We start from the raw sequence: 24,818 nt of genomic DNA, 5'->3' as shown, positions 1-24,818 counted from the left end.
AAACGACACCGCTGGTTCTGCTCACACTGCCCTACCCTGTGCTCTGACCTCTTTCTCCCTCTCTCTCCAGATGAAATCTCGCGTCTTGTGACGGCCGGCCGCCCAACAACCTGCCCGCTTGACCCTATCCCATCCTCTCTTCACCAGACCATTTCCGGAGACCTTCTCCCTTACCTCACCTCGCTCATCAACTCATCCCTGACCGCTGGCTACGTCCCTTCCGTCTTCAAGAGAGCGAGAGTTGCACCCCTTCTGAAAAACCTACACTCGATCCCTCCGATGTCAACAACTACAGACCAGTATCCCTTCTTTCTTTTCTCTCCAAAACTCTTGAACGTGCCGTCCTTGGCCAACTCTCCCGCTATCTCTCTCAGAATGACCTTCTTGATCCAAATCAGTCAGGTTTCAAGACTAGTCATTCAACTGAGACTGCTCTTCTCTGTATCAGACCTCCGCACTGCTAAAGCTAACTCTCTCTCCTCTGCTCTCATCCTTCTAGACCTATCGGCTGCCTTTGATACTGTGAACCATCAGATCCTCCTCTCCACCCTCTCCGAGTTGGGCATCTCCGGCGCGGCCCACGCTTGGATTGCGTCCTACCTGACAGGTCGCTCCTACCAGGTGGCGTGGCGAGAATCTGTCTCCTCACCACGCTCTCACCACTGGCGTCCCCCAGGGCTCTGTTCTAGGCCCTCTCCTATTCTCGCTATACACCAATTCACTTGGCTCTGTCATAACCTCACATGGTCTCTCCTATCATTGCTATGCAGACGACACACAATTAATCTTCTCCTTTCCCCCTTCTGATGACCAGGTGGCGAATCGCATCTCTGCATGTCTGGCAGACATATCAGTGTGGATGACGGATCACCACCTCAAGCTGAACCTCGGCAAGACGGAGCTGCTCTTCCTCCCGGGAAGGACTGCCCGTTCCATGATCTCGCCATCACGGTTGACAACTCCATTGTGTCCTCCTCCCAGAGCGCTAAGAACCTTGGCGTGATCCTGGACAACACCCTGTCGTTCTCAACTAACATCAAGGCGGTGGCCCGTTCCTGTAGGTTCATGCTCTACAACATCCGCAGAGTGCGACCCTGCCTCACACAGGAAGCGGCGCAGGTCCTAATCCAGGCACTTGTCATCTCCCGTCTGGATTACTGCAACTCGCTGTTGGCTGGGCTCCCTGCCTGTGCCATTAAACCCCTACAACTCATCCAGAACGCCGCAGCCCGTCTGGTGTTCAACCTTCCCAAGTTCTCTCACGTCACCCCGCTCCTCCGCTCTCTCCACTGGCTTCCAGTTGAAGCTCGCATCCGCTACAAGACCATGGTGCTTGCCTACGGAGCTGTGAGGGGAACGGCACCTCAGTACCTCCAGGCTCTGATCAGGCCCTACACCCAAACAAGGGCACTGCGTTCATCCACCTCTGGCCTGCTCGACTCCCTACCACTGAGGAAGTACAGTTCCCGCGCAGCCCAGTCAAAACTGTTCGCTGCTCTGGCCCCCCCAATGGTGGAACAAACTCCCTCACGACGCCAGGACAGCGGAGTCAATCACCACCTTCCGGAGACACCTGAAACCCCACCTCTTTCAGGAATACCTAGGATAGGATAAAGTAATCCTTCTCACCCCCCTTAAAATATTTAGATGCACTATTGTAAAGTGGCTGTTCCACTGGATGTCTTAAGGTGAACGCACCAATTTGTAAGTCGCTCTGGATAAGAGCGTCTGCTAAATGACTTAAATGTAAATGTAAAAATCTTCTTGAATTACTGTTTTATGAGAAAATGAGAAGAGATGGTGTTAAACTATATAGCCTTAATTTTTTTTCCTCCAATCAAAATCCCATTATGGCGCACGCTGTGGAGTTTTGATTGCATTTGATTTTTTATAAATATACTATTCAGCTAACCATTTTAAAATCTCAAGATATTAGTAACAGTAATGTTATAGAATACTAATTCAACCGTTTGATCTTCCGAGACATGGATTCAGATTTGATCCAACTTTACTAGATGAGCACCACTGTAAGAAGTGGCACTGCTCCTGCAGCACTACACCCCTTCTCCCGCTGCACTGAATGAGCCAACTGAAGCACACCTAGCCTACTCTTTTGGTGATGCAAAAAAACAAAACAAAAAAAGACACCACATGTGGCAGGTTTTATGAAAATCTGGGAGTGTGTGGCCAAGGAAACATTTCTGGTTGGTCTTAGGGAATGTATAACGGGATTGAGTGAAGTAGTAGAAAATATGATGAATGAGCAACTAATGAGCATATAGAGCCTCAAGTTTGACAATCACCCTATAGCCCATCTTTCAGTCTAATACGGCTGTGGACTTACTCTTCATCAGCTTTTTGTAAGCAGTTAGGCCTAACTGTCCTCCGAGTTCAGCTGGAATTTAGCCCGAAAGGATTTGAGAAATGTAATTGGTTGACATTGGCCTGTGTCTCGTCTTGCACAGAATATCAGATCTCAGCAACGATTGGAGAAGTGTTCAACACCCCTGAACCAAATCCTAATGATATAGGCCTACATCTTTCCATAAGCCTAACTGCAAGAGACCGGTTCGAATGAAAAACGGGACAAAAGTAAAATAATAAATTGAAATTAGTTTGAATTTGTTGATAAAATGCAGGACATAAACAGTACAGTTGCGGGATGGGGGACAAAGGACCAAACTGCTGGACTGTCCCGCGCAATCCGAGACATGTACAGTAGTTGCCATACCTCGGGGGGAGGCTCGCACTCTGATGCAGTACAGCATATAGCTCTAACACTATACTGATTTAACGCTGATAGAACAGCCTTTCCAAGTGCTATTCTGCTCTAAAGCAGGGCTAGCTACATGGCTTCAGTTATCTTCCTTCATGTTACCCAGTAGGTTATTGAGAACATGCGTGTCCATAAAACAGGAAAATAAATACAAGTTAAAATATGCCCATTTGATATTCTATAAGCAGCATATGTACTTGTCTAATGCAGGCTGGGTTGTTGTAGTTTAGGACAAACCCCTTGACAAGCAAGTGGGAAATTCCACTGTGGAATTCAGTCATAGCTAAGGTTGGCAAAGCTTCGGAGGCTGATCCAGCTAGGTAGAAAGGCTCTGGCCCAAACAATATGTAAAGAGCATTCACCGTTGAACTCATTTGCCTGCTACAACACTTACCCCGTGTGATATCTGTCAGGAACATGATTTCCTCAGACAGGCAGCCCATTCTCTCCGCAATTCTCTCATAGCTTTTACTTTCTACTTTGGCGCCTATGTTGGTGTCGAAGTGGCCATCAAATAGCTGAAAGGATAAAGAATCTGAAGTTAGCTGGGAGTAGGACTACAAAATTCCAGGACTAGGACTACAAAATTCCTTCAAATTACACAACTTGGCGTTATAGCCTAACTATTGTCTAGTTAGGCTATAACACAGAAAATAAAAATTGTGATAACTGCACTGTGATTTTCATTGTGAGACCCCCCCCCACCCATTGTTTATCGATTGACTTTTTCTAAACGTTAACAATCCCAACTGCGTTTAAATATTCACACCCCTAATTACAATGAACCAGAGAGATTAGTGTGCGTTCTAAAAAGTTTATAAAAGAGAAGAGTTCCTTACATCTAGGACATCTCCCTCTACGGAGTATCCAAACAGTAGTTTCTGGGCTTCCACGCTGCCAGATGAGTAGATATAGACCTTCAGGCCCTGCCGTCTCCACCTCCTGATGGATGGAACCACATCCTGGTACAGCCTGGTTCACACACACACACATATTAGTAATACTGTCTGGATGAGTCAACAGGACTCCAGACAATGATGGTTTGAAGGTGACATTTGGAAGAAATGCAGCAGTACAATAGGACTTGATCCTCTCACAGGCAGTTTAGAAACAATTAGCATTAATACCACTACATAAGACTAAACACAACCTGTAGATCTCCATTCCTGCAGGGGGAAAAAAAAAAAATCTCTCAATCAGTGCAGATACAGTTGTGGCCAAATATATTGGCAGCCTTGTCCTTCCCTTAAATAATTTCCCATTTCTTCTAAAATAAGTTGAACTGGAAAATAAACCAACGACATATGGCAACGTAGTTTAGAGCGTATCCACACAATTTTACACAAAAGTATGGGCTCATTCAGATCAAAAAGTGTTGCACCATTTCCATTACTCAAATGACAGGCTGGCAAGAATCTATCCAAATTTCAACCAAGTGTTTGTGATGAGGAATTCTTACCTTCCGCCCCGTTCAAAAAAATGCAGAACTAAGAACAGATATAGCCCGTGGTTCACTCCAGACCTGACTAACCTCGACTAGGACAAAAACATCCTGTGGCGGACTGCAATAGCATTGAATAGTCCCCACGATATGCAACTGTTCAGGGAAGTCAGGAACCAATACACGCAGTCAGTTGGGAAAGCAAAGGCTAGCTTTTTCAAGCAGAAATTCACATCCTGTAGCTCTAACTACAAAAGGTTTTGGGACACTAAAGTCCATGGAGAACAAGAGCAGCTCCTCCCAGCTTCCCACTGCACTGAGGCTAGGTAACATTGTCACCACTGATAAATCCATGATAATCGAACATTTCAATAAGCATTTCTCAACGGCTGGCCATGCCTTCCTCCTGGCTACTCCAAGCCCGGCCAACAGACAATTTTTTCTACTGTGTCATTGACTTGTTTATTGTGTTATTGGCTTGTTTATCGTTTACTCCATGTGTAACTCGTGTTGTTGTCTGTGTCACACTGTTTTGCTTTCTTGGCCAGGTCGCAGTTGCAAATGAGAACTTGTTCTTAACTAGCCTACCTGGTTAAATAAAGGTAAAATAAAAAAATACAATAAAATGTTGGAGCTCAGAGGCTTAGATTTTTACTGCACCCTGCAATCACACCTGCAACCCTGTACATGTGACCACTGAGGCTGTCCTGCTTTACGTTAGTTTTAACAGTGGCCATGTAGGCTACTTGATTATAATGTAGGCCTACCAGTGGCCTACCATCAAAAACAATGGAGAAAATGCATCCCATAACATTTTAACATGGAAATATCTGTTATATCATGCAGCCAATATGTGGTGTTCAATGTAGGCCTACATTCCATGAGACTTTTGAAAATAAATATGCAGGGCTTGACATTAACCTGTTTATCCACTTGTCCTTCAGACAAGGATGTGACTGAAAATGTTGTGCTTGATGCAAGAAAACACTTTACAAAATAAAATGCATTATTCCCATACCATTATTACAGAGAATCAGACAAATGATGCTACCCTCTGCCTCTACTTAGCTTATTCAAGCCGGTTTCAAAATCTCTTTACCTGACTCACTTTTCAAAGAGGTCTAGAAATGTATACGTTTTATGCCCTTGTAAGAAGCAATCACTCCCTTATTAGACTACAAATCATCTAACTGGGCTAATAACTCACTAACTAGCAAAGGATTTGAACAGAATGTGCACACATGCAGGCTACATGCAGCTCTCGCTTTAAATCTCAAAACAAGCTCATCTACTCACGACCGCTCATGCTGTAAACACAGTCCAGTTCAAAGTAAATGGCACAGATCCATAAGTTCTACTTGCATAAAGGCCTACTGCAGCTCAGATTGTTTATGCCGCACCGGTCTGTGTACACTAGAGTATGGGTGGAGTCGTGCGTGTCAATGCAATAGAATCCTACTCTGATGCGTTCTGCCTATAACAAAATTTGTTTTGGTATGTTGCATTGAAAGTGGCTAATATTGCGTTGATTTAATCACAATTGCCACAGTAAAGGGAAACATTGATATAGTGTTAACAGGGAAAACTCTAGAACAGTGGTCACCAACCTTTGAGTCAAAGTACAAGCCTAGATCTACCACTCACATTTTTTAATATTTAAAAAAAAAAACATAACCCTATGCAACATTAACTAATTAAAAACAGAACTGTGGCAATGAGGTTTGTATAGTAAGCTATAGGCCCAATACATTATCACCACATATTGGCTTTGCTTGAATTGCCCTGCCAATGCATTGTTGGTCAGGTCATTTTTAGGCTATATGATCACACCAGTAATAGATCGGTTGTTGTATTACTTGTATGTTCACTCAGCTGTGCTTCACATTTAAATAATTCGCTTTTTATTTTTTTTAAACTATTGGGCTGATGGGGCCTGTATCTAATGGTCAGTCAGTGGAGGGAGAGAGCATTAGACTGAGGATCCACCTCAACATATCTCTGCCGCTCTCCCTTACCATAAAAGGGACACCGTCTTCCAGATGGTGAAACTCGAGTCGCACCGCATTATTTCTGCCTCATGCACAAATTCATGTTGTTACTCCTATGAACAGAGAATACAATATTCCTCAATATTAAAAAGAGACCCAAGCCGCTAATAACACAAGCCTATAGATACATTTTCCTACTCATTCCTGCTGCAGTGCTTGTAGTGCTGAATGGAAATAGGATTTATGGCTTATAAAAGTGTTGAATACAAAGTGTTGACAGTGCTGAGTAAGAACTTAAACATGAACTCACTCATAAAAACAGCAGCTCTTTGCTCTATTCGTTGACAGTCTCTTTAGTCATGGTTTTAAACATTTTGAAATCTCACAGCAGCAACTTTTCTGTAGCTTTCTTTTATGCCTGCTACCTTACAGCAGACATGGTAATCTGAGCCATCTGTTTGGCCAGCGCTAGGCCTATAGTGCACTTGATTTGCTCTCTGGGCCAGCCGGGAAGGCAGAGTTTTTACCTTCGGACACATGAAATGGTTCAAAATTGCAACCGTTCACCTACCCAGCAAGCAGGGCAGCTGAAATCCGGTGCACCTACCGCCAACAGCCCGAGACACAAAAATCAAATAAAAAAGGAACACAAGGCTTTATCGTTAGGTCTTTCACAGAAACGTTTGGCGATCGACTAGGAATGCCTTGGAGATCAGTCGATTGTGATCGACTGGTTGGTGACCACTGCTCTAGAAAGTTGAGTGAAGTTCAATCTCATGCTTCTCTCTGCGGGCTGATATTTCTGCGCGGTAGTCTCGGGCTACTGCGAGCATTGCACGTAACTATTAAACAAACAATCTGAATCCGATTGAATTGGAAGTTGGCTTCCCCCGGTTCTGGGAACCCGGGGGATGTACATCTTTGCTTTTGCCCTAGTGCCGACACACCCGATTTAACTTACCAACATATTAGCCTCTGATTGGAGTCGGTGTGTTGGATGCTGGGGCAGTTACCTGTTTCTTGCACCCCTCCGGGTCCCCGGGACCGAGATTGGGGGATGCTGTCCTAGGCCAAATATGGTAAGAGCTGCTAAAAGAGAACAACATTCTCTAATGCATTCTTAAAATGTCAGCAGTGTTGTAATTGCCCCTCCATTACTATTATGGTTATTACTTATTGCCCCTCCATTACTATTATGGTTATTACCCCTCCATTACTATTATGGTTATTACTTATTGCCCCTTCATTACTATTATGGTTATTACTTATTGCCATTGTTTTTTCGTATGATGCCTTGGTGGGGTGGGTGAGGGATGTATTATTGCCAATGTCTTCTTTTTTAAATAAAATATAAATATATATATATAAAAAGGAAAATGCCTTTGGGTCTCCACACCTTGGTATTGGAATTTCAACATTGCAAAACTAATTACAATTTTTGTTAGTAAAAAAATAATAATAATAATAATAATAATAAAAGTGGCAAGGACAAAATGATTGACACTCCGGAGGTAGTACTTAGTTGCACAGCCTTTGGCCAAGATAACTGCCGACAAATCCAATGAGCTAGCTGCACCTTTAAAAACGGGCAATTTGGCACTCTTCAGCAGAAAAGCAACCCCACAGCATTAATAAACCTCACCCATGTTTGATTGTAAGGGAGGGTGTTCTTTTCTTTGAATGCTTCCTTTGGTCATTGGTAAACATACGAAGAACCCACTGCTGAAGGAGACAAGAAAGCCCAATTGAACTTCTCAAAAACCCAACTAAACAAGCCCAAATCCTAGGAAACTGTTCTGTGGATCATTGAAACAAAATTAGAGATCTTTGGCTATACAGATCAATGATGACCAAAGGAAGCGTTCAATGAAAATAACATCCTCCCTACAATCAAACATGGGAGAGGTTTGATAATGCGGTGGGGTTGCTTGCTGGGACTCCCTAAAAACACACCACTTCGATACAGCGACAACCGGAAGAAGCTTTTCATAGCAGGTTAAACTGCTGCGTAAGTCACTTCCGGTCGTAGCTGTATCAAAGTGGCGTGTTTTTAGGGAATCTCTTGCTTGGCTGCCTCTGGTACTGGGGGGCCTTGAACGTGCACAATGCATCATGAAATCAGCAGATTATCAGGTGTTTGAGTCTAATGTTCAACCCAGTGTGCAAAAACTGGGTCTCCATTGAAGTCTGTGGTTCTTACAGCATGACAACTCCAAACACACATCAAAAAGCACCAAGTAATGATTCAAGAAGAAAACGCTGAACTGTTCTGGAGTGGCCAGCGAAGAGATGTAAATCCCATCCAAAACCTATGGTGAGATCTGAAAACAGCAGTTGGTCGAGGGAACCCCTCAAACACTAAAGAATTATAGCAGTTTGCTGCTGAAGAGTGGCCCAGAGAAACTCACCAAATACAGATGTGCCAAGCTTGTAGCGTCATACTGTAATCGCTGCCAAAGGTGCTTCAACAAAGTACTGAGTAAAGAGTGAATACTTACGTAAATGTGATATTTGTGATATTTCCGTATTTTGTTTGTTGGTTGATAAATTAGCAAAAACTTCTAAAAACCTGTTTTTGCTTTGTCATTATGGGGTACTGTGTGTCGATTGATGAGGGGGAAAACGATTTAATCAATTTTAGAATAAGGATGTGATGTTACAAAATGTGGAAAAAGTCAAGGGGTCTGAATACTTTCCGAAGGCACTGTATTTGGCAGGAACTGCAGCTCTGTCTTATGTTAACCACGAAATTATATCTATGGGATAATTGCACTAAAATCGATTTATGATTCATCCCTCATACAGTACCCTCAGTGCAATAGAAGGAAAACTTCTGGCTACTTACTCGCCTTTGATTCTCCCAGAGGCGTAGGCCGCCCTCCACATGTGTCCCTGCAGCTGTTTCAGGGCCGTGGTCTTCCTGTCCGAAGCCATCTGCCACAGCACGTTGTCCACCACCTCTCCGATGGCTTTCTCCTCGTCCGTGTGCCCAGACTGGTCCAGGGCGTGCTGCGCACATGCTCGGTTCAGACGCAGGTCCTCCTCAACCTAACATGATGAAAGGGTCAGCACAGGGTCAAGGGTTAATCAGGGTCATGTTCATTAGGTAGCAGGGTTTGAATTAACCATCAACAACTCTTGGGGTTATCCAACGTTGAAGACAGACCGCTCTTGGCCAACAAAACTGTTAATTCCAGTAAATTAGATATGGTAGCCGCCACGCTATTATGAGAACTTCTCACTGTTCTGCATTCTGCAAATCAATAAGCTCATTGGAGGAGGAGAAGTCATTAGCTCCAGTCACAGACCACCTGGCTGCATCCCTTATTGCAGAACCCAATGTTACAGAATTTACTGTAGTCAAAGTGTTTATCGGATGTAGATCGCTTTCCATGAATTATGTCAGTGTTCCTCAACAACCCCCCCCCCCCCCCGTTCTGGTCCGTCAAATGACCGATCTAGTCAGCTCTAAAGCAGTCAAGTGGCCCTCAAAGCAGTTCAACCACCCTAGTTTGCCAGTCCTTCCCTGGTGTAAAAAAAAACAAAAAACCAAAGAGCTTCCTGCAGTAGGTCTGCTAGACTTCAGCAGCCAGTGAACATGAGTGCAGCTCTGAACGCTTGTCTCATCGCTTGCACTCATGTCATCCCAACTGACAGGATGCAGGGCACTTATGGCCCGGCAGCTAATCAAATATACCCACTAATCTGTGACCTACATAGCTATACTATATACTAAACGTCCCTTTTTCAGGACCCTGTTTTCAAAGATAATTAGTAAAAATCCAAATAACTTCACAGATCTTCATTGTAAAGGGGTTAAACACTGTTCCCATGCTTGTTCAATGAACCATAAACAATGAATGAACATGCACCAGTGGAACGGTCGTTAAAACACTAACAGCAGATAATTAAAGTCACAGTTATGAAAACTTAGGACACTAAAAAGAGAGGCCTTTCTACTGACTCTGAAAAACACCAAAAAGAAAGATGCCCAGGGTCCCTGCTCATCTGCGTGAACGTGCATTAGGCACGCTGCAAGGAGGCATGAGGACTACAGATGTGGTCAGGGCAATAACTTGCAATGTCCGTACTGTGAGACGCCTAAGATAGCGCTACAGGGATGGACAGCTGATCGTCCTCGCAGTGGCAGACCACGTGTAACACCACCCGAACATCTGAACATCACACCTGCAGGACAGGTACAGGATGGCAACAACCGCTCGAGTTACACCAGGAACGCACAATCCCTCTATCAGTGCTTAGACTGTCCGCAATAGGCTGAGAGGCGCTAGACTGAGGTCTTGTAGGCCTGTGCAAGGCAGGTCCTCACCAGACATCACCAGCGACAATGGCACCTATGTGCTGGACCAGACAGGACAAGGCAAAAAGTGCTCTTCACTGACAAGTCGCGGTTTTGTTTCACCAGGGGTGATGGTCGGATTCGCCTTTATTGTTGAGGAATGAGCGTTACACTGAGGCCTGTACTCTGGAGCGGGGTCAATTTGGAGGGTGAGGGTTCGTCATTGTCTGGGGTGGTGTGTCACAGCATCATCGGACTGAGCTGGTTGTCATTGCAGGCAATTTCAATGCTGTGCGTTACAGGGAAGACACTCTTCCCTCATGTGGTACCCTTCCCGCAGGCTCATCCTGACATGACCCTCCAGCATGACAATGCCACCAGCCATACTGCTTGTTCTGTGCGTGATTTCCTGCAAGACAGGAATGTTAGTGTTCTGCCATGACCAGCGAAGAGACCAGATCTCAATCTCATTGAGCACGTCTCGGACCTGTTGGATCAGAGGGTGAAGGCTTGGGCCATTCCCCCCAGAAATGTCCGGGAACTTGCAGGTGCCTTGGTGGGAGAATGGGGTAACATCTCACAGAAATAACTGGCAAATCTGGTGCAGTCCATGAGGAAGAGAGGCACTGCAGTACTTAATGCAGCTGGTGGCCACATTCTAGATACTGACTGTTACTTATGACCCCCCCCCCCCCCCCTTTTTGTTCAGTGACACATTAATATATTTATGTTAGTCACATGTCTGTGGAACTTGTTCAGTTTGTTTCAGTTGTTGAATCTTATGTTCATACAAATATTTGTGCATGTTAAGCTTGCTGAAAATAAACGCAGTGCTCAGTGAGAGGACGTTTCTTTTTTTTGCTGAGTTTATATATTTGGGCCAAACCCACTGTAGACACCCAACTCTGAACTGCTGATTCATTTAATGTACTAATCTGAGGCATACCACATAAGCAATCATTAACAGGCTCAACAAAGAACAAGGTATGTTTTCACCCAGAATGTATGCATGGGTGTTGCATATTCTGTCTGATGTGTGCAGTCACTGCTAACTGCTCATCATTGTCCACGGTTTTCAGAAAACCAGTTACCTGTTTCTTCAGGAGATGCACATCTTGTTTGCATTCATCTTCTTCCCAATGCACAGACAGATGCTCTTCAAGATGATCTTTGATGTATGGGAATAAAATGTCCTACAGGAGAAAATAGCACTATTAGCATATAGCTAGCTAGCTGTCATTCATTACCTAGTGTGCACCATTCGACTCCCCTTGTTCATGGATGTTGAAAAGACATAGAAATTTGGTTTGTCCACAATGTCCTTGATTTCAATGTCTACATGCGTTTTTGGACGTCTAATTGGTTCAGCTTTGGTCCGGTCCAAATCATAGACATCCATCTTTCACAAGTTTGGAGTGCACAGTACAGTAGAGCACAGTACAGTTTAGTATAGTTCAGTACAATACAGTAGAGCAGCTATCGTAAAATACAGTATAATGTACTATATTCTACTGTAAGGAATTAATCTGTGCTCTACTGTACTTAGCTAAAATTTAGACACCTTTAATTATTTAATCTATTAATAAACTGGGTCTGAAGGGCAATCCATAGCAATAGCTTGCGAGATATCACCAAACCCGTTGCTGTACCCGTTTTAGCAGCACGTGCCCAGTGTTGGGGATGCTACCCCCACCCCTCCAATCCAATTGAACGATTCCTAAACTGTGCACTCGCATGGCACGCTTTCACATCTAGACAGGTAAACAGACTGCCTGCAATCATACCAAATCCTGCCTGTGGTTTACGAGCACTAGCCAGAGGCTGCGATATACATTGATGTTATTTTATTGACTGTATCAAATCGATGTGAAGCAAGCAAGCTACGCTAACGGTGTTAATTTTGGCAGCTATTTTAGATTTAATCTTAAAATACCTTTTAGTCTTACGTCACCGTTTGATAATGTCATCCTTCGTTAGTTTTTAGTTCAGTCGACTAAACCTCTGGACAATTTTAGTCTAGTTTTAAGTCAGACATTTTTAGGTCACAATATAGTCCGTGCATTTTTTTCTGTTAAATAATGAATATTTAGGCAACCTAACTTCCATCATATGCACATTCAGATAGTCCTAGATTGACAAGGATACTATCCCCTTGTATACCTTAGCTGGCAACATTGATATTGTGTCAGATTGTAACCAATGCCAGCCATAATTAACCATGTAGGGTATAAAGCCTACAGGTTACACAATTTACAACTGATTTTCTCCCCATCATAACCATCAAGGGGTTAAATAACAGTGGTTTCCTTAAATGGGAGAATTTTTACTTTCCAAACATGCCAGAAGTATTACTGTACTACTAATATCATTCATTTTTCCCCATTGGAAAAAAGCAACCGCAACTCGCTTTTGTCAACTGCGGCCACACAGATGAATGCAACATAGCCTACGTTAAAGTAAGAGCGAGAGTGTAAACATTGGTTCTAAGTTTAGTTTAGTTACAAGTCAAGTGTCTTGGCTTCAGATCAGTTCAAACGATTGACGAGTAACTGAAGTGACCACCTGGGAGCTGTTTGGGAGACCACGTAACTGAATTTTTAAAATTCGGCCAATGAGAGGATTGCATGAAATATTCAGACAAAACAGATGAAAAGGAGCTTGATGTCAAATTGATTGTCCATTACTGTCACATGGAATTTGTCTCGTTACATTTGTTGTCAAATAAAATGAAAAGTTATTAGTAATAGTTTGTCAAGAAAAATAGGTTGATGAGTAGTTGTTGATTAAATTAACACTACACCAGCGAACTACCTAGCTAGCAAGGATAATTGTGGATAATTAACCAAATTCCAACGTCTGGATAAGACGTATTTTCCAACGTCATTTTGCTCATTGGGTAGCAATCGGTCTAGCAAAGAATGTAACTTGTGACCTACAATACACACCTCAAATGCCATATATTAAACTCAGCTCGTTGTCCTACCTTCACAAACGTTATTGGTGTCGTGGTTCCTTCAATATCCAGCAAAAGTGCGGTAGTGTTTGCAGGGATTAAAACCGTAGCCATGTTTCTGTCTAAATGCACCAAGTATAGCGATTGTTAGTTTAGCTATCTACACAGCTATCCAGGTTGGAAAAATACGGTAGCCAACCTAAGAAAGAGGACAACCAATTCCTTTCCAAGTCGTGTTAGGTTCCTTTTCAATTAGCTAATGTTGGGTAGTGGAGGCTCGTCACGTCAGCAGACCCATTTGAACGTTCTCAACACATGGAGCGTGCATAATAATAGCCGCGTGCCCAGGAAGTGTTCTGCTTCTTTGGTATCTTCTTCTTTGATGAGGCTTAACAGCGGTTGGCATCCTATACATGTTGCATTACCGCCACCTACTAGACTGGAGTACAACTCCCTTATACTTTGCTTGACCTCAGAAAAATAAATTTGTAGACCTCCACAAGTCTGGTTCATCGTTGGGAGCCATTTCCAAATGCCAGAAGGTACCACGTTCATCTGTACAAACAATAGTACGCAAGTATAAACACCATGGGACCACGCAGCTGTCATACTGCTCAGGAAGGAGACGTGTTCTGTCTCCTAGAGATGAACGTACTTTGGTGCGAAAGCACAAATCAATCCCAGAACAACAGCAAATAACCTTGAGAAGATGCTGGACGAAACAGTTACAAAAGTATATATATCCACAGTAAAACGAGGCTTATATCGACATATCCTGAAAGGCCGCTCAGCAAGGAATAAGTCACTTCCAAAACCGCCATAAAAAAGACAGACTACGGTTTACAACTGCACATGGGGACAAAGATCCAACTTTTTGGAGAAATGTCCTCTGGTCTGATGAAACAAAAATAGAACTGTTTGGCCATAATGACCATCTTTATATTTGGAGGAAAAATGGGGTGGCTTGCAAGCTGAAGAACACCATCCCAACCGTGAAACACGGTGGTGGCAGCATCATGTTGTGGGGGTGCTTTGCTGCAGGAGGGACTGGTGCACTTCACAAAATAGATGGCATCATGAGGACGAAAAATGATGTGGATATATTGAAGCAACATCTCAAGACATCAGTCAGGAAGTTAAAGCTTGGTCGCAAATAGGTCTTCCAAATGGACAATGACCCCAAGCATTCTTCCAAAGTTATGGCTTAAGGACAACAAAGCCAAGGTATTGGAGTGGCCATCACAAAGCCCTGACCTCAATCCTATAGAACATTTGTGGGCAGAACTGAAAAAGCGTGTGCGAGCAAGGAGGCCTACAAACCTGACTCAGTTACACCAGCTCTGTCAGGAGGAATGGGCCAAAATTCACCCAACTTATTGTGGGAAGCTTGTGGAAGGCTACCTGAAACGTTTGACCCAAGTGAAACAATTTCAAGGCAATGCTACCAAATACTAATTGAGTGTATGTAAACTTCTGACCCACTGGGAATGTGATGAAACAAATAAAAGCTGAAATAAATCATTCTCTCTACTATTATTCTGACATTTCACATTCTTAAAATAAAGCAGTAATCCTAACTGACCTAAAACAGGGAATTATTACTATGATTAAATATCAGGAATTGTGAAAAACTGAGTTTAAATATATCTGGCTAAGGTTTATGTAAACTTCTGACTTCAACTGTATCAGTTGCTGGCCTATCCCTCTACTGGTACAGATCTACTACTCACACCACTCCTCTCAGGATCCCTCCCCCTTGACCCTTCTTCCTCTACTTTCTTCACTGCCTCAGCATATGACAACTTCGACACTACTATCCTGGAATCCTCAACCTGCCTCTCTCACACCTGACATTTCTGATCCCCAGCCCCATGAACACCACTACAATTTACACATACTTTACCACTACTTTCCCCAATGCTACACATTCCTTTGTCTCATGTTCTTCTGCACACTTCTAACACCTAGGAACCTCCCTCCTACACACTGCTGCCACATGCCATATTCAGCACAAAAGCTCATACAGGATAACTCATATATCCTAACATCACTTTGTCAGGCAAAAACATCAAAACTCAAAAGAACAGACAATGACTATTCTATTTCACCACTCACGCCACCCTGTCTGAGTTTGACCAAACAACGAGCATCACAAACCTTCTTTGGTATAATGGCCTTTGCAACAATGATATGTGCATTCCGCCACCTACTGTGCGGCTGGATAATAAAGATCCCAAAAAGGAAATAATGCAGGGTTAAAAAACGTTTTTAAAAGTATATATATACTTTTAAAAACTTTATATATATATACACACACACACACGCTATCAATAAAGAAATTTAAATCAGCCTGCTTTTCCCACAACATTTTAATCAGGTCCCTATAACACAGGCTCAGACGGATCCTGTGAGGGCGGGACATTTGAGGCCCAAAAACGTATCGGCTGCAGATATAAGGATGTCCAGTTTCTTGTCATTCTTAGACATGTGCAGTACAATTAATAACTGTGGCTATAAAGTCTACAAAATCCACCTTCACAGTAAGTGTATCCAGATCACTTGATTGACTTATAACATTTGCAACTGGTTGTGGTGTATTCCCCACCATATCACCTTCAGCACTGTGGCCTCTTGCCCCTTCAATCACCGCCTCCACATAAGACCTTTACTTACAAGACCTTAACAACAATGCAGTTTTAAGAAAATAGTATTAAGAAAATATTTACTAAATTAACTAAAGTCCATCTTTAAAAAAAGGAACACTATAAAATTACAACGATGAGGCTATATACAGGGGGTACCGAGTCAATGTTCGGTGGTACAGGTTAGTCAAGGTAATTGGTACATGTGGGTAGGGGTAAAGTGACTATGTATATATAATAATACTTTTTTGAAGGCAAACCGCTATTTTAAACAAAGGTGATTTTACGATTATTTGTGGGTGTGGGACAGGCATGGGGCATGCGCAATCAAATGTCCCAAGTATTCCACCGTCCACATATTGTAGAATGCGTTCTTTTCCAAACCAGCCAAGCCAAAATGTGTAAACCATTGCATAATTAACCATATCAAGAGATTATCTGCTCTGGCGTATCTAATTATGAGGCCAGAATACTTGAAGAGATCACAAAAAGTGAAGCAACAGTGCATCTTTGGTACCACAGAGTTTCTAAACCCATAGGTACAACATCGCGAGATTTCCGGGAATGCTTATAAAACAGACCAAACAGAAGTGAAATATTCGTCCTTAGTTGTTACTTTTCTAGAAATCTAAAGGCACAACCTAGATTCGGGATAATGTCTTAAGTAGTTGAACATGTTACTACTCCAACCTCGTGAAAGTGACAAACTGACACGTTTTCATTTTCGTAAGAAATAACTTTATATCGAAGGAGTACCTTTGAGTTGACGGCTTGCACATGCGCAATTTGGCGCTAGACGACCGTTTCGACCCGATGACATGTTTCTACGCATGAGTTTAGCAAGCCAACGTCGCCATGACATCGCCTACACGTGTGAGTGGGGATTTCTATTGGATGAACAGTTTTAGCCTATCTTCATACTGTACTGTATTTATTGATACTTGTATGAGGTCAAAGCGCATGTGAGGTCTGAAAATAAACACTATATGGCGACAGAAATGTTTGCTTTAGCTATCTCCAGCTGTGCATATACTGTATATCCAACTGTGCTCCTCCATGGTGCTGCTCCTGGAGAAATATTACAGTATCTGTCTGGCTGTTGCAGAGTTGTTTGAAACTTCTTTTCAGTTTCTTTGGTGTATGTTGAATGTTGATTACAATGGAAATCATATGCAGCATTTCGTTTTGACGCAACAAAAAAGGGCATTTACTGTGCCGACAATTTTACCACAAAACCTCTATTTTGCCAAAATCTGAGATTTTAAAATAAATTGCATTTGGTAAAATGAAGAAATATTAAAATCAGGAAGTTGTTTGTAATGATGATGATCTAGGATCAGCTTTAACATTCCCAATCATAACCATAGTCCTTTACCTAAAAACTCAAAGCTGAGGTAGGACCAGTGCTTGTAGCAAAGATCACAGCGCCTCCCCACTGAGAACGGTTGTGATTTGATTTATTAGTATCCCCATTAGCCAACGCCAATGGAGACAGATAGCCTTACCGAGGTCTGACATATAACGAAAAAAAACATTACAAACAAGACTTTACAATTTACATAATTTAAAAACATGAACATGTAGTGTGTGTGTGTGCATCTATCAGTTACACATACATGTCAGTACATACACACAACAAGTAGATCACATGGGGGAGAGGCATTGTGTCGTGAGGTGTTGTTTTATCTGTTTTTTGAAACCAGGTTTGCTGTTCGCTTGCACTATATGAGATGGAAGGGAGTTCCATGCACTTATGTCTCTGTATAATACTGTAGGTTTCCTTGAATTTGTTCTGGACCTGCGGACTGGTGGCATGTCTAGTGGGGTGAGTGTGTGTGTCAGTGCTTTGCGTAAGTCTACCATGCAAACAATTTGAAATGTCCAACACATGAATGGTTCTTATAAAAACAAGAAGTGACACAGTTAGTCCGACCTCAAGTCTTAGACAAGAACGACTGGTATGCATAGTGTTAATGTTAGTCCTCTGATTATGAAGATGAAGAGCAAGATGTGCTGCTCATTTCTGGGCCAGCTGCAGCTTAACTAGGTCTTTCTGTGCAGCACTTGATCTTATGGCTGGACAATAATCAAGATCAGATAAAACTAGAGCCTGCAGGACTTGATTTGTGGGGTGTGGTGTCAAAAACGCAGAGTATCTCTTTATTATGGACAGATCTCTCCACATATTTACAACCATTGAATCTATATGTTTTTACTATGACTGTTTACAATCTAAGGTAACACCAAGTCATTTAGACTCCTCAACTTGTTCAACAGCCACACCATTCATTACCAGATTCAGCTGAGGTCTAGAACTTAGGGAATAATTTGTACCAAATACAATGCTCTTAGTTTTAGAGATGTTTAGGACCAGTTTATTACTGGCCACCCATTCCAAAACAGACTGCAACTCTTGGTTAAGGGTTTCAGTGACTTCATTAGCTGGTGTTGCTGATGGTTGAATCATCCGCTTACATGGACATACGTGCTTTGTTTAATGCCAGTGGCATGTCATTGGTAAAAATAGAAAAGAGTAGAGGGCCTACTGGTACACCCCACTTTACATGTTTGACATTAGAGAAGCTTCCATTAAAGAAACCCCTCGGTTCTTTTAGATAGATAGTTCTGAATCCACTATATGGCAGAGGTTGAAAAGCCATAACACATACGTTTTCTCAACAAATTGTCAATAATATCAAAGGCTGCACTGAAATCTAACAGTATAGCTCCCACAATCTTCTTATTATGCATTTCTTTCAACCAATCATCAGTCATATTTAGTAAATATTTTCTTAATAGTGCAGTATGTGTTGAGTGCCCTTCTCCATAAGCATGCTGAAACTCTGTTGTTAGTTTGTTTACGGAGAAGTAGCATTGTATTTGGTCAAACACAATTTTTTCCAACTGTTTGCTAAGAGCTGGCAGCAAGCTGATAGTTCTGCTGTTAGTACCTCTTTACCACTCTTGGGTAGCAGAATGACTTTGGCTTCCCTCCCGACCTGAGGACAGACTTTCCTCTAGGCTCATATTAAAGATATGACAGTCTGATACCATCCTCAGTAGCTTTCCATCTAAGTTGTCAATGTCAGATTGTCACTATAGATCAATAACAATAATTTTTCCACCTCTCCAACACTAACTTTACAAAATTGAAACTTGCAATTGCTTTTCTTTCCTTTTTTTTGAGTGAGTGACTAGTTACCACACCCACAGAGTCAAATATTGTCTATAGCGTAGAAATGTATGAACACCAAAAATAGCTTTTTTACATTTTTACTTAAGGTTAGGCCTAATGTTAGCAGTGTGGTTAAGGTTATGTTTAAAATAACTTTTTAAGAGGATACATTGTGGAAATAGGCGGGGTTTAGGCATAAGTTTTACTTTGCGGCTGTGGTAACTAGTGATGACAAACTGATGTCGCGTTCAAGTAATAGTCGGAACTAGGAAACGCTATTTCCGACTTGCCAATTTGTTGTAGTTATACACGTGTCGCGTTCGACGAAATTACAAGTCGGAAATGTCCGAGTTTCGTAGATCCAACTAGCATTTGAACAAGGCATGAGCCCCCACAAACAAACCACATCATCTGCGTCATTTCCCACCACCCTGGCCGCCCTAGATGTCAGCCATTTTACATAGCAATCGCGACTGAATTCGTCCCAAAAAAGTAGCTAGCAATCAGGCCTAAATACAAATTTATATTTACAGCTGACAACCGCCTGAAGTGCAAAAATGGAAACCGAAGGCCAAGTTGACTTCAGCACAGACGAGTTTCCGGAGGGCTCCAAGATAAACGCAAGCAAAAACCAGCAGGATGACGGGTAAGCGACGAACCAGCTAATGTTAGTTAAGTAACATTACAGTAGCTAACTTACTTTTAAGCGTAACTAGTTACTGTTATTTTGCCAGCTGGAGACTAGTGGTTGGAGTGGTAACAAGCCAAAGTTTGCTTGCTAGCTAGCTAGCTAATGTTAGTCCGTGTTGTGATCGTGCATAGCTAGCTAATTAGTGATATCTAACTTGTTAACTATCTTACCAGCGCGTCATATCTGGCCAAGTTGGCTGACGACGTTAACTTGACTAACCCAAGTTGTCACTGCGATATTTATAACTTTCGAAAAGCATTGATTTCTATTATCAGATTGTCATTGGTGTAACGTTAGTGTTAATGGTCTTGTTGGTTATTGTCGCACTTCCCCCCCCCCCTCATAGACTAAGTTGCTGCTGACTTAGAATCCTGACATATACAATAAAAAACCTGTCCTGAGCATACACTCAGTGGCCCGCCGAGACTAGAATCAGAAGTGTGACGAAGTTCACTGTTCAGGATAGTGACAAAGCTGTTGCCTTTATAGTTAACCGTTCTAGACAGCTCGAATCATTTAGGCCTAATCAGCTTGCAGGTGATAGCTATCAAAGCTTGACCTAATGTAAATATGAGTCATAGTTAGTGACTCAGCTTGTTAGGGAGGTAACTTCAAGTTCATTTTAGTCTGAAATATCAGCAGCAGTAAGGATGTAGTTATGACTGTCTGATGTCGCCTGTATTAGTCTCCTTCATTCTCCATTCACAGCAAGATGTTCATCGGTGGGCTCAGTTGGGACACCAGCAAAACGGACCTCATGGATTACCTGTCGAAGTTTGGAGAGGTTCTAGACTGCACCATCAAAACAGACCTGATGACGGGCCGGTCCCGGGGCTTTGGCTTTGTCCTCTTCAAAGACGCAGAGAGCGTAGACAGGGTAGGCACTAGAACAGACTGAGGACAGGGCATGATGCCTCTACTTGTCTTGTTTTCTTAAATCTGCACAGATGTGAAATAACTAGATAGGTTTGAAGACTTAAATAGTTGGCATCCACTCACTTTACTTGAACAATCACACGCACACCCAGTTTCACTGACATTTGTCCTGTGTGCAGGTTTTGGAGCTGAAGGAGCACAAGCTGGATGGGAAGCTGATCGACCCAAAGCGGGCCAAAGCCATGAAGGGGAAAGAGCCACCCAAGAAGGTGTTTGTCGGAGGCCTCAGCCCAGACACCCCGGAGGAGGAGATCAGGGAATACTTTGGAGCTTTTGGAGATGTGAGCGAATGCTTGTACTGTCCAATATATTAATGTTTTATATATGGTAGACCCAACCTTTTAGGAAGTTGTATGTCCACTGAGCAAGTGTTGGTGCAATGGAGCTAGAGCTGATGCTATTGTATGATCAACTATCCTTTTCACATGGTACAAAGACTGGGAGATTTGCAGAATGTTATGATTACTGTCTTCATAGCAGCTAACTGAGAGAAACTCTTGTGTTGTTTCCAGATTGACAGCGTCGAGCTTCCCATGGATACCAAAACCAATGAGCGGCGCGGTTTCTGCTTCGTGACCTACTGTGAGGAGATCCCTGTCCAGAAGTTGTTGGAGTGCAGATACCACCAAGTCGGGGGCGGAAAGGTAGCTGGCGTCCGCTTGTTCACAGTGAACCCTGTTACCCAGCTTGCACCGATAGGCAAAGCTATTCTTTCTATGCTATTTAATCAACTTAGTTTAGACAGTGATTTTGAAGAAATATGTTTGTAGACAAATAACTTCAAGAAAATGTCAGCACTGTTTTTCAGAAGTGTTTTGGTTCATGGTGTGTTTTCTCTGCAGTGTGAAATCAAAGTGGCCCAACCCAAAGAAGTGTACAGACAGCAGCAACAACACAGAGGAGAGAGGGGGGGCTACGGTGGAGGCGGAGGATACAGGGGCCGGGGACGAGGAGGTATGTACAGCTACATCTAGCCTATGGCACTGAATGCTCATCAGAAGAATATGTTTAAATTCAATCAACTTTATTCTTCCACAAGGGAATTTCTTGTGTGGCATTTGACACATGCAACAATGAACATGCTGATGACTGAACAGGGCATGCATTGCAGTATATTGAAAAGAAAAAGACATACAAGTGTCTTTGAAACTACAATACAGACTTGTCATACTAAACCTTTCCATTGTCTCTGTGCAGGTCAGAGTAGCTACAACCAGGGTTACAATGGCTACTATAGCCAGAACTATGGTAGCTACGGCAACGGATACAACCAGGGATACAATGGCTACACAAGCTATGACTACTCTGGCTACAACTATAATAGTTATGGTTATGGACAGGGATACGACGACTACAATGGTAAGCTACACTGTTGATGGCAACTATCGAAACAAGCAGTGCCTTTCAGCCCCCAGCAACAACTCTTGTACCTATAGCTAAGACAACAGGTGGAAAAATGTCTTCTTGTATGTACTCAATAGCTCTGGAAAAAAATAATAAAACGGATGTCTGTAATGCTGCCTGCCTTGGGTCTCTTTGCTCTGGTGCATGTTTGTGAGGGGTCCTCCATATCCAGGCAGTGCACTTTGTTATTTTATAGGGAACACTTGCAACATTAATGATCATTGAGCCCATATACAGTTCTATAAGATTACATTTGTATGGCACACACAATTAAGAGTACTTGTAGTTACATTCCTGGGTATATAGAGTAAAGCACACCTTAATGTACAGAGTCTCTTTAGCACATTTGAATTGTTTTGTCATGTACACCAAATAGGCGCAGTGAAATGTACAGGGTCAGCCATAGTAGTATGGTATTGACCTTTTGGCTAATGGCCCAATGCTTGAACCGCTATGCTACCTGCTGCCCAATCTTGACACATAATTGCATCTCAGTACTGATACAATAACATTCTATTTGAAAGTTAAAAAAAACAAAAAACAATTAGGTACACAAACACTACAGACTACATCCTACTGATTATTTATGATTTCTTGCTGCCATTTACCCCATAAAGGAAAGTGAACTTAAACTCTCATGTCAACTGAACTTCAATTGATAACACCTTGATAGGATTTCCTCCTACAACTGTTTTGTTTCTGTGAAGTTCTCCTGTGACCCTTAATCTTCCTGACCTCTAACCCTTGACCTTCCCCATAGGCCAGCAGAGCAGCTATGGGAAGGCCTCTCGAGAGGTCACAACCCACCAGAACAACTACCAGCCTTACTGAGCTGATCTAATCCAACAAGACCTGCTTAGACCTCTGGTAAGACCACACTCTCCCCTTCACATTAGGCCTGACCTAAAAAAAAAAAAAAAAAAACACTTAAAGATCAATAGACACTAAACAATTACTCTAAAACCTAACAAGAGAGAAAGCAAGTGGTTTCTATTACCATGCACCCCCCTATTCTGACAGATAAATCTAAAGAGTCATGTCTATAGATCTTTAATGGAAAAAATGCTTCTGTAGTGGTTTGCCTTTTTTATTAAGCTCTCCAGAAAAAACGTAAGCGTTTTTCTGTAGATTGTCCTTTTCCCCCTTGCTTTTTAACAGGTGTTCATAAGGAAATAACATAAAGAGACTTGATAGCATTGTTAACAGGTAAAGTACTGCTAACGGTACAGAGTAAGGACCTATCCTAAGTTTTCCTTTTCTTTTCCTAACTCTGATGTTGTACCTTGTTTGTACCTGCCAGCGGGGACTTCATTGCAGGCCGTGTGTCACCTGACCACGACAATCTCTGGGCGTCGCACATAGCGGGCAGAGAGCACGGCATGCACAAGAAAACGCTGTCCTGCGGTATGGTCTCTTCACACTTCCTGTAACCAGCGATTTTAAACAAAAAGAAACATAAGAAAAAGGACAAATTAATCTCTTTTTCAGTTTAAGTGTTTGCTTTAACGATTTGTCAAATGGATTTTTTACAGGATATTAATATGAAACAGTACAAATGTACCTCGACTTGTATTTATGCATTGTCTTAATTTTAGTGGTCTTGTGTTTCAGTTCTGGAGCTTCAGCTTTTTGTTTGTTTCTATAATGAACCCCTTTCTTAAACTCAATGCTTGCTTTTTCTTTATAGCCCTTAGCGAACTTCACTTGATAAACACAACTTTTTTTTTTTTTTTACTTAGGTGTTAAAGATCATATGTAAACCAGCTTTATGATGCCATAAAAAGCTGACGACTCAAAATGTAATATTTGAGCCATTTGTGTAGCTGGCTTGAAACTTCCACCAAATGTTTTTACCTTTTTATAGTTTAGATATGGTCATGTTTGGGCGTGCTCCTTAATGGTGAAATTGAGCCACCAATTCATTGGAGCTGAAGCTTTTGCTGGCCGGTGAGCTGTTACAGAACAGGCTACAGAACCTTGGTGAAGCTGCGAGTTCTACATATGATCTTTAAAACGGAATGGAGAGAAACAAACTATTAATAGTTTTAAAGTTGACGGCACAAGCAGAAGTTAAACAGTGAAACATGGACGTGCAAGGTTCACTGTGCCCTACAGAGCTCCAGAGTTGGTAACACCTACTGTGTTGTGTCCTTGTTTGCAGACGGGCTGGCTGGTGGACTGGAGAATGACCCTGTACCCATGTGGCAGCATTGGGGGATGAATCCTATCGTGTCCTCAGATCAGCTCATGTTTTAAACACCAGAATCCTCTTCCTGAGATGAAGACATGCAGCGCTTCTGACTTTGTAAATAGCGAAGTTGACATTTTTGGGGGTTCTTGTCCCCCCCACTTCCCTTCATCTTGTACTGTGTTGAGGTTGTAGGTCTAGGTTTCATCGTGATTTAATGTGTTCTTATTACCTTGATTTAACTTAGCCTGTTTTTCTGTTTTAAACTTGGATTTTTCTGCAGTGTTTTGGATAAAGGTATTATTAAAGAGGGTACAAAAGAGA

The 24,818-nt window shown here is 42.4% G+C and overlaps 2 protein-coding genes across 4 annotated transcripts in view; one reads left to right on the top strand and one right to left on the bottom strand.

The window, feature by feature from the left end:
- Window positions 1–23,687, bottom strand: part of LOC115126441 (enolase-phosphatase E1) — a 27,902-nt gene extending 4,215 nt beyond the window's left edge. The window contains exons 1-5 of one of the 2 annotated variants that reach the window (XM_029656075.2): window positions 23,589–23,687; window positions 11,597–11,698; window positions 9,051–9,253; window positions 3,616–3,748; window positions 3,171–3,294 (exon numbers count right to left, since the gene is read on the bottom strand). In XM_029656075.2, coding sequence (XP_029511935.1) covers window positions 3,171–3,294; window positions 3,616–3,748; window positions 9,051–9,253; window positions 11,597–11,698; window positions 23,589–23,687 — 661 coding nt within the window. Of the gene's footprint in view, window positions 1–3,170; window positions 3,295–3,615; window positions 3,749–9,050; window positions 9,254–11,596; window positions 11,699–13,488; window positions 13,805–23,588 lie in introns of those variants that run through there. The other variant, XM_029656081.2, reaches the window with a different exon arrangement.
- On the top strand, window positions 19,682–24,818 carry LOC115126424 (heterogeneous nuclear ribonucleoprotein D-like). Of its 2 annotated transcripts, XR_003863152.2 has the most exons (9): window positions 19,682–19,921; window positions 20,675–20,843; window positions 21,022–21,183; window positions 21,415–21,546; window positions 21,745–21,856; window positions 22,100–22,261; window positions 23,067–23,173; window positions 23,607–23,710; window positions 24,468–24,818. XR_003863152.2 is itself a non-coding variant. In XM_029656044.2 (8 exons), the coding sequence occupies exons 1-7, from the start codon at window positions 19,833–19,835 to the stop codon at window positions 23,135–23,137; spliced, it is 897 nt and encodes a 298-aa protein (XP_029511904.1). In that variant the 5' UTR covers window positions 19,683–19,832; the 3' UTR covers window positions 23,138–23,173; window positions 24,468–24,818. The 2 variants fall into 2 exon arrangements, 1 of the variants encoding a protein (XP_029511904.1); XM_029656044.2 differs by lacking the exon at window positions 23,607–23,710 and having other exon boundaries at window positions 19,683–19,921.

This window comes from Oncorhynchus nerka, linkage group LG4 (assembly GCF_034236695.1).
Source record: "Oncorhynchus nerka isolate Pitt River linkage group LG4, Oner_Uvic_2.0, whole genome shotgun sequence".
Taxonomy (NCBI): domain Eukaryota; kingdom Metazoa; phylum Chordata; class Actinopteri; order Salmoniformes; family Salmonidae; genus Oncorhynchus; species Oncorhynchus nerka.
The sequence above is the reverse complement of the archived record's forward strand: the minus strand, read 5'-3'. Positions and strand labels throughout refer to the sequence as shown.

Coding starts and splice junctions, on each gene's coding strand:
- LOC115126424 (XM_029656044.2), top strand. CDS start 19,833: ATGGAAACCGAAGGCCAAGTTGACTTCAGCACAGACGAGTTTCCGGAG. Junction 21,547..21,744: donor ACCAAGTCGGGGGCGGAAAG/GTAGCTGGCGTC, acceptor TTTTCTCTGCAG/TGTGAAATCAAAGTGGCCCA. Junction 21,857..22,099: donor CAGGGGCCGGGGACGAGGAG/GTATGTACAGCT, acceptor GTCTCTGTGCAG/GTCAGAGTAGCTACAACCAG.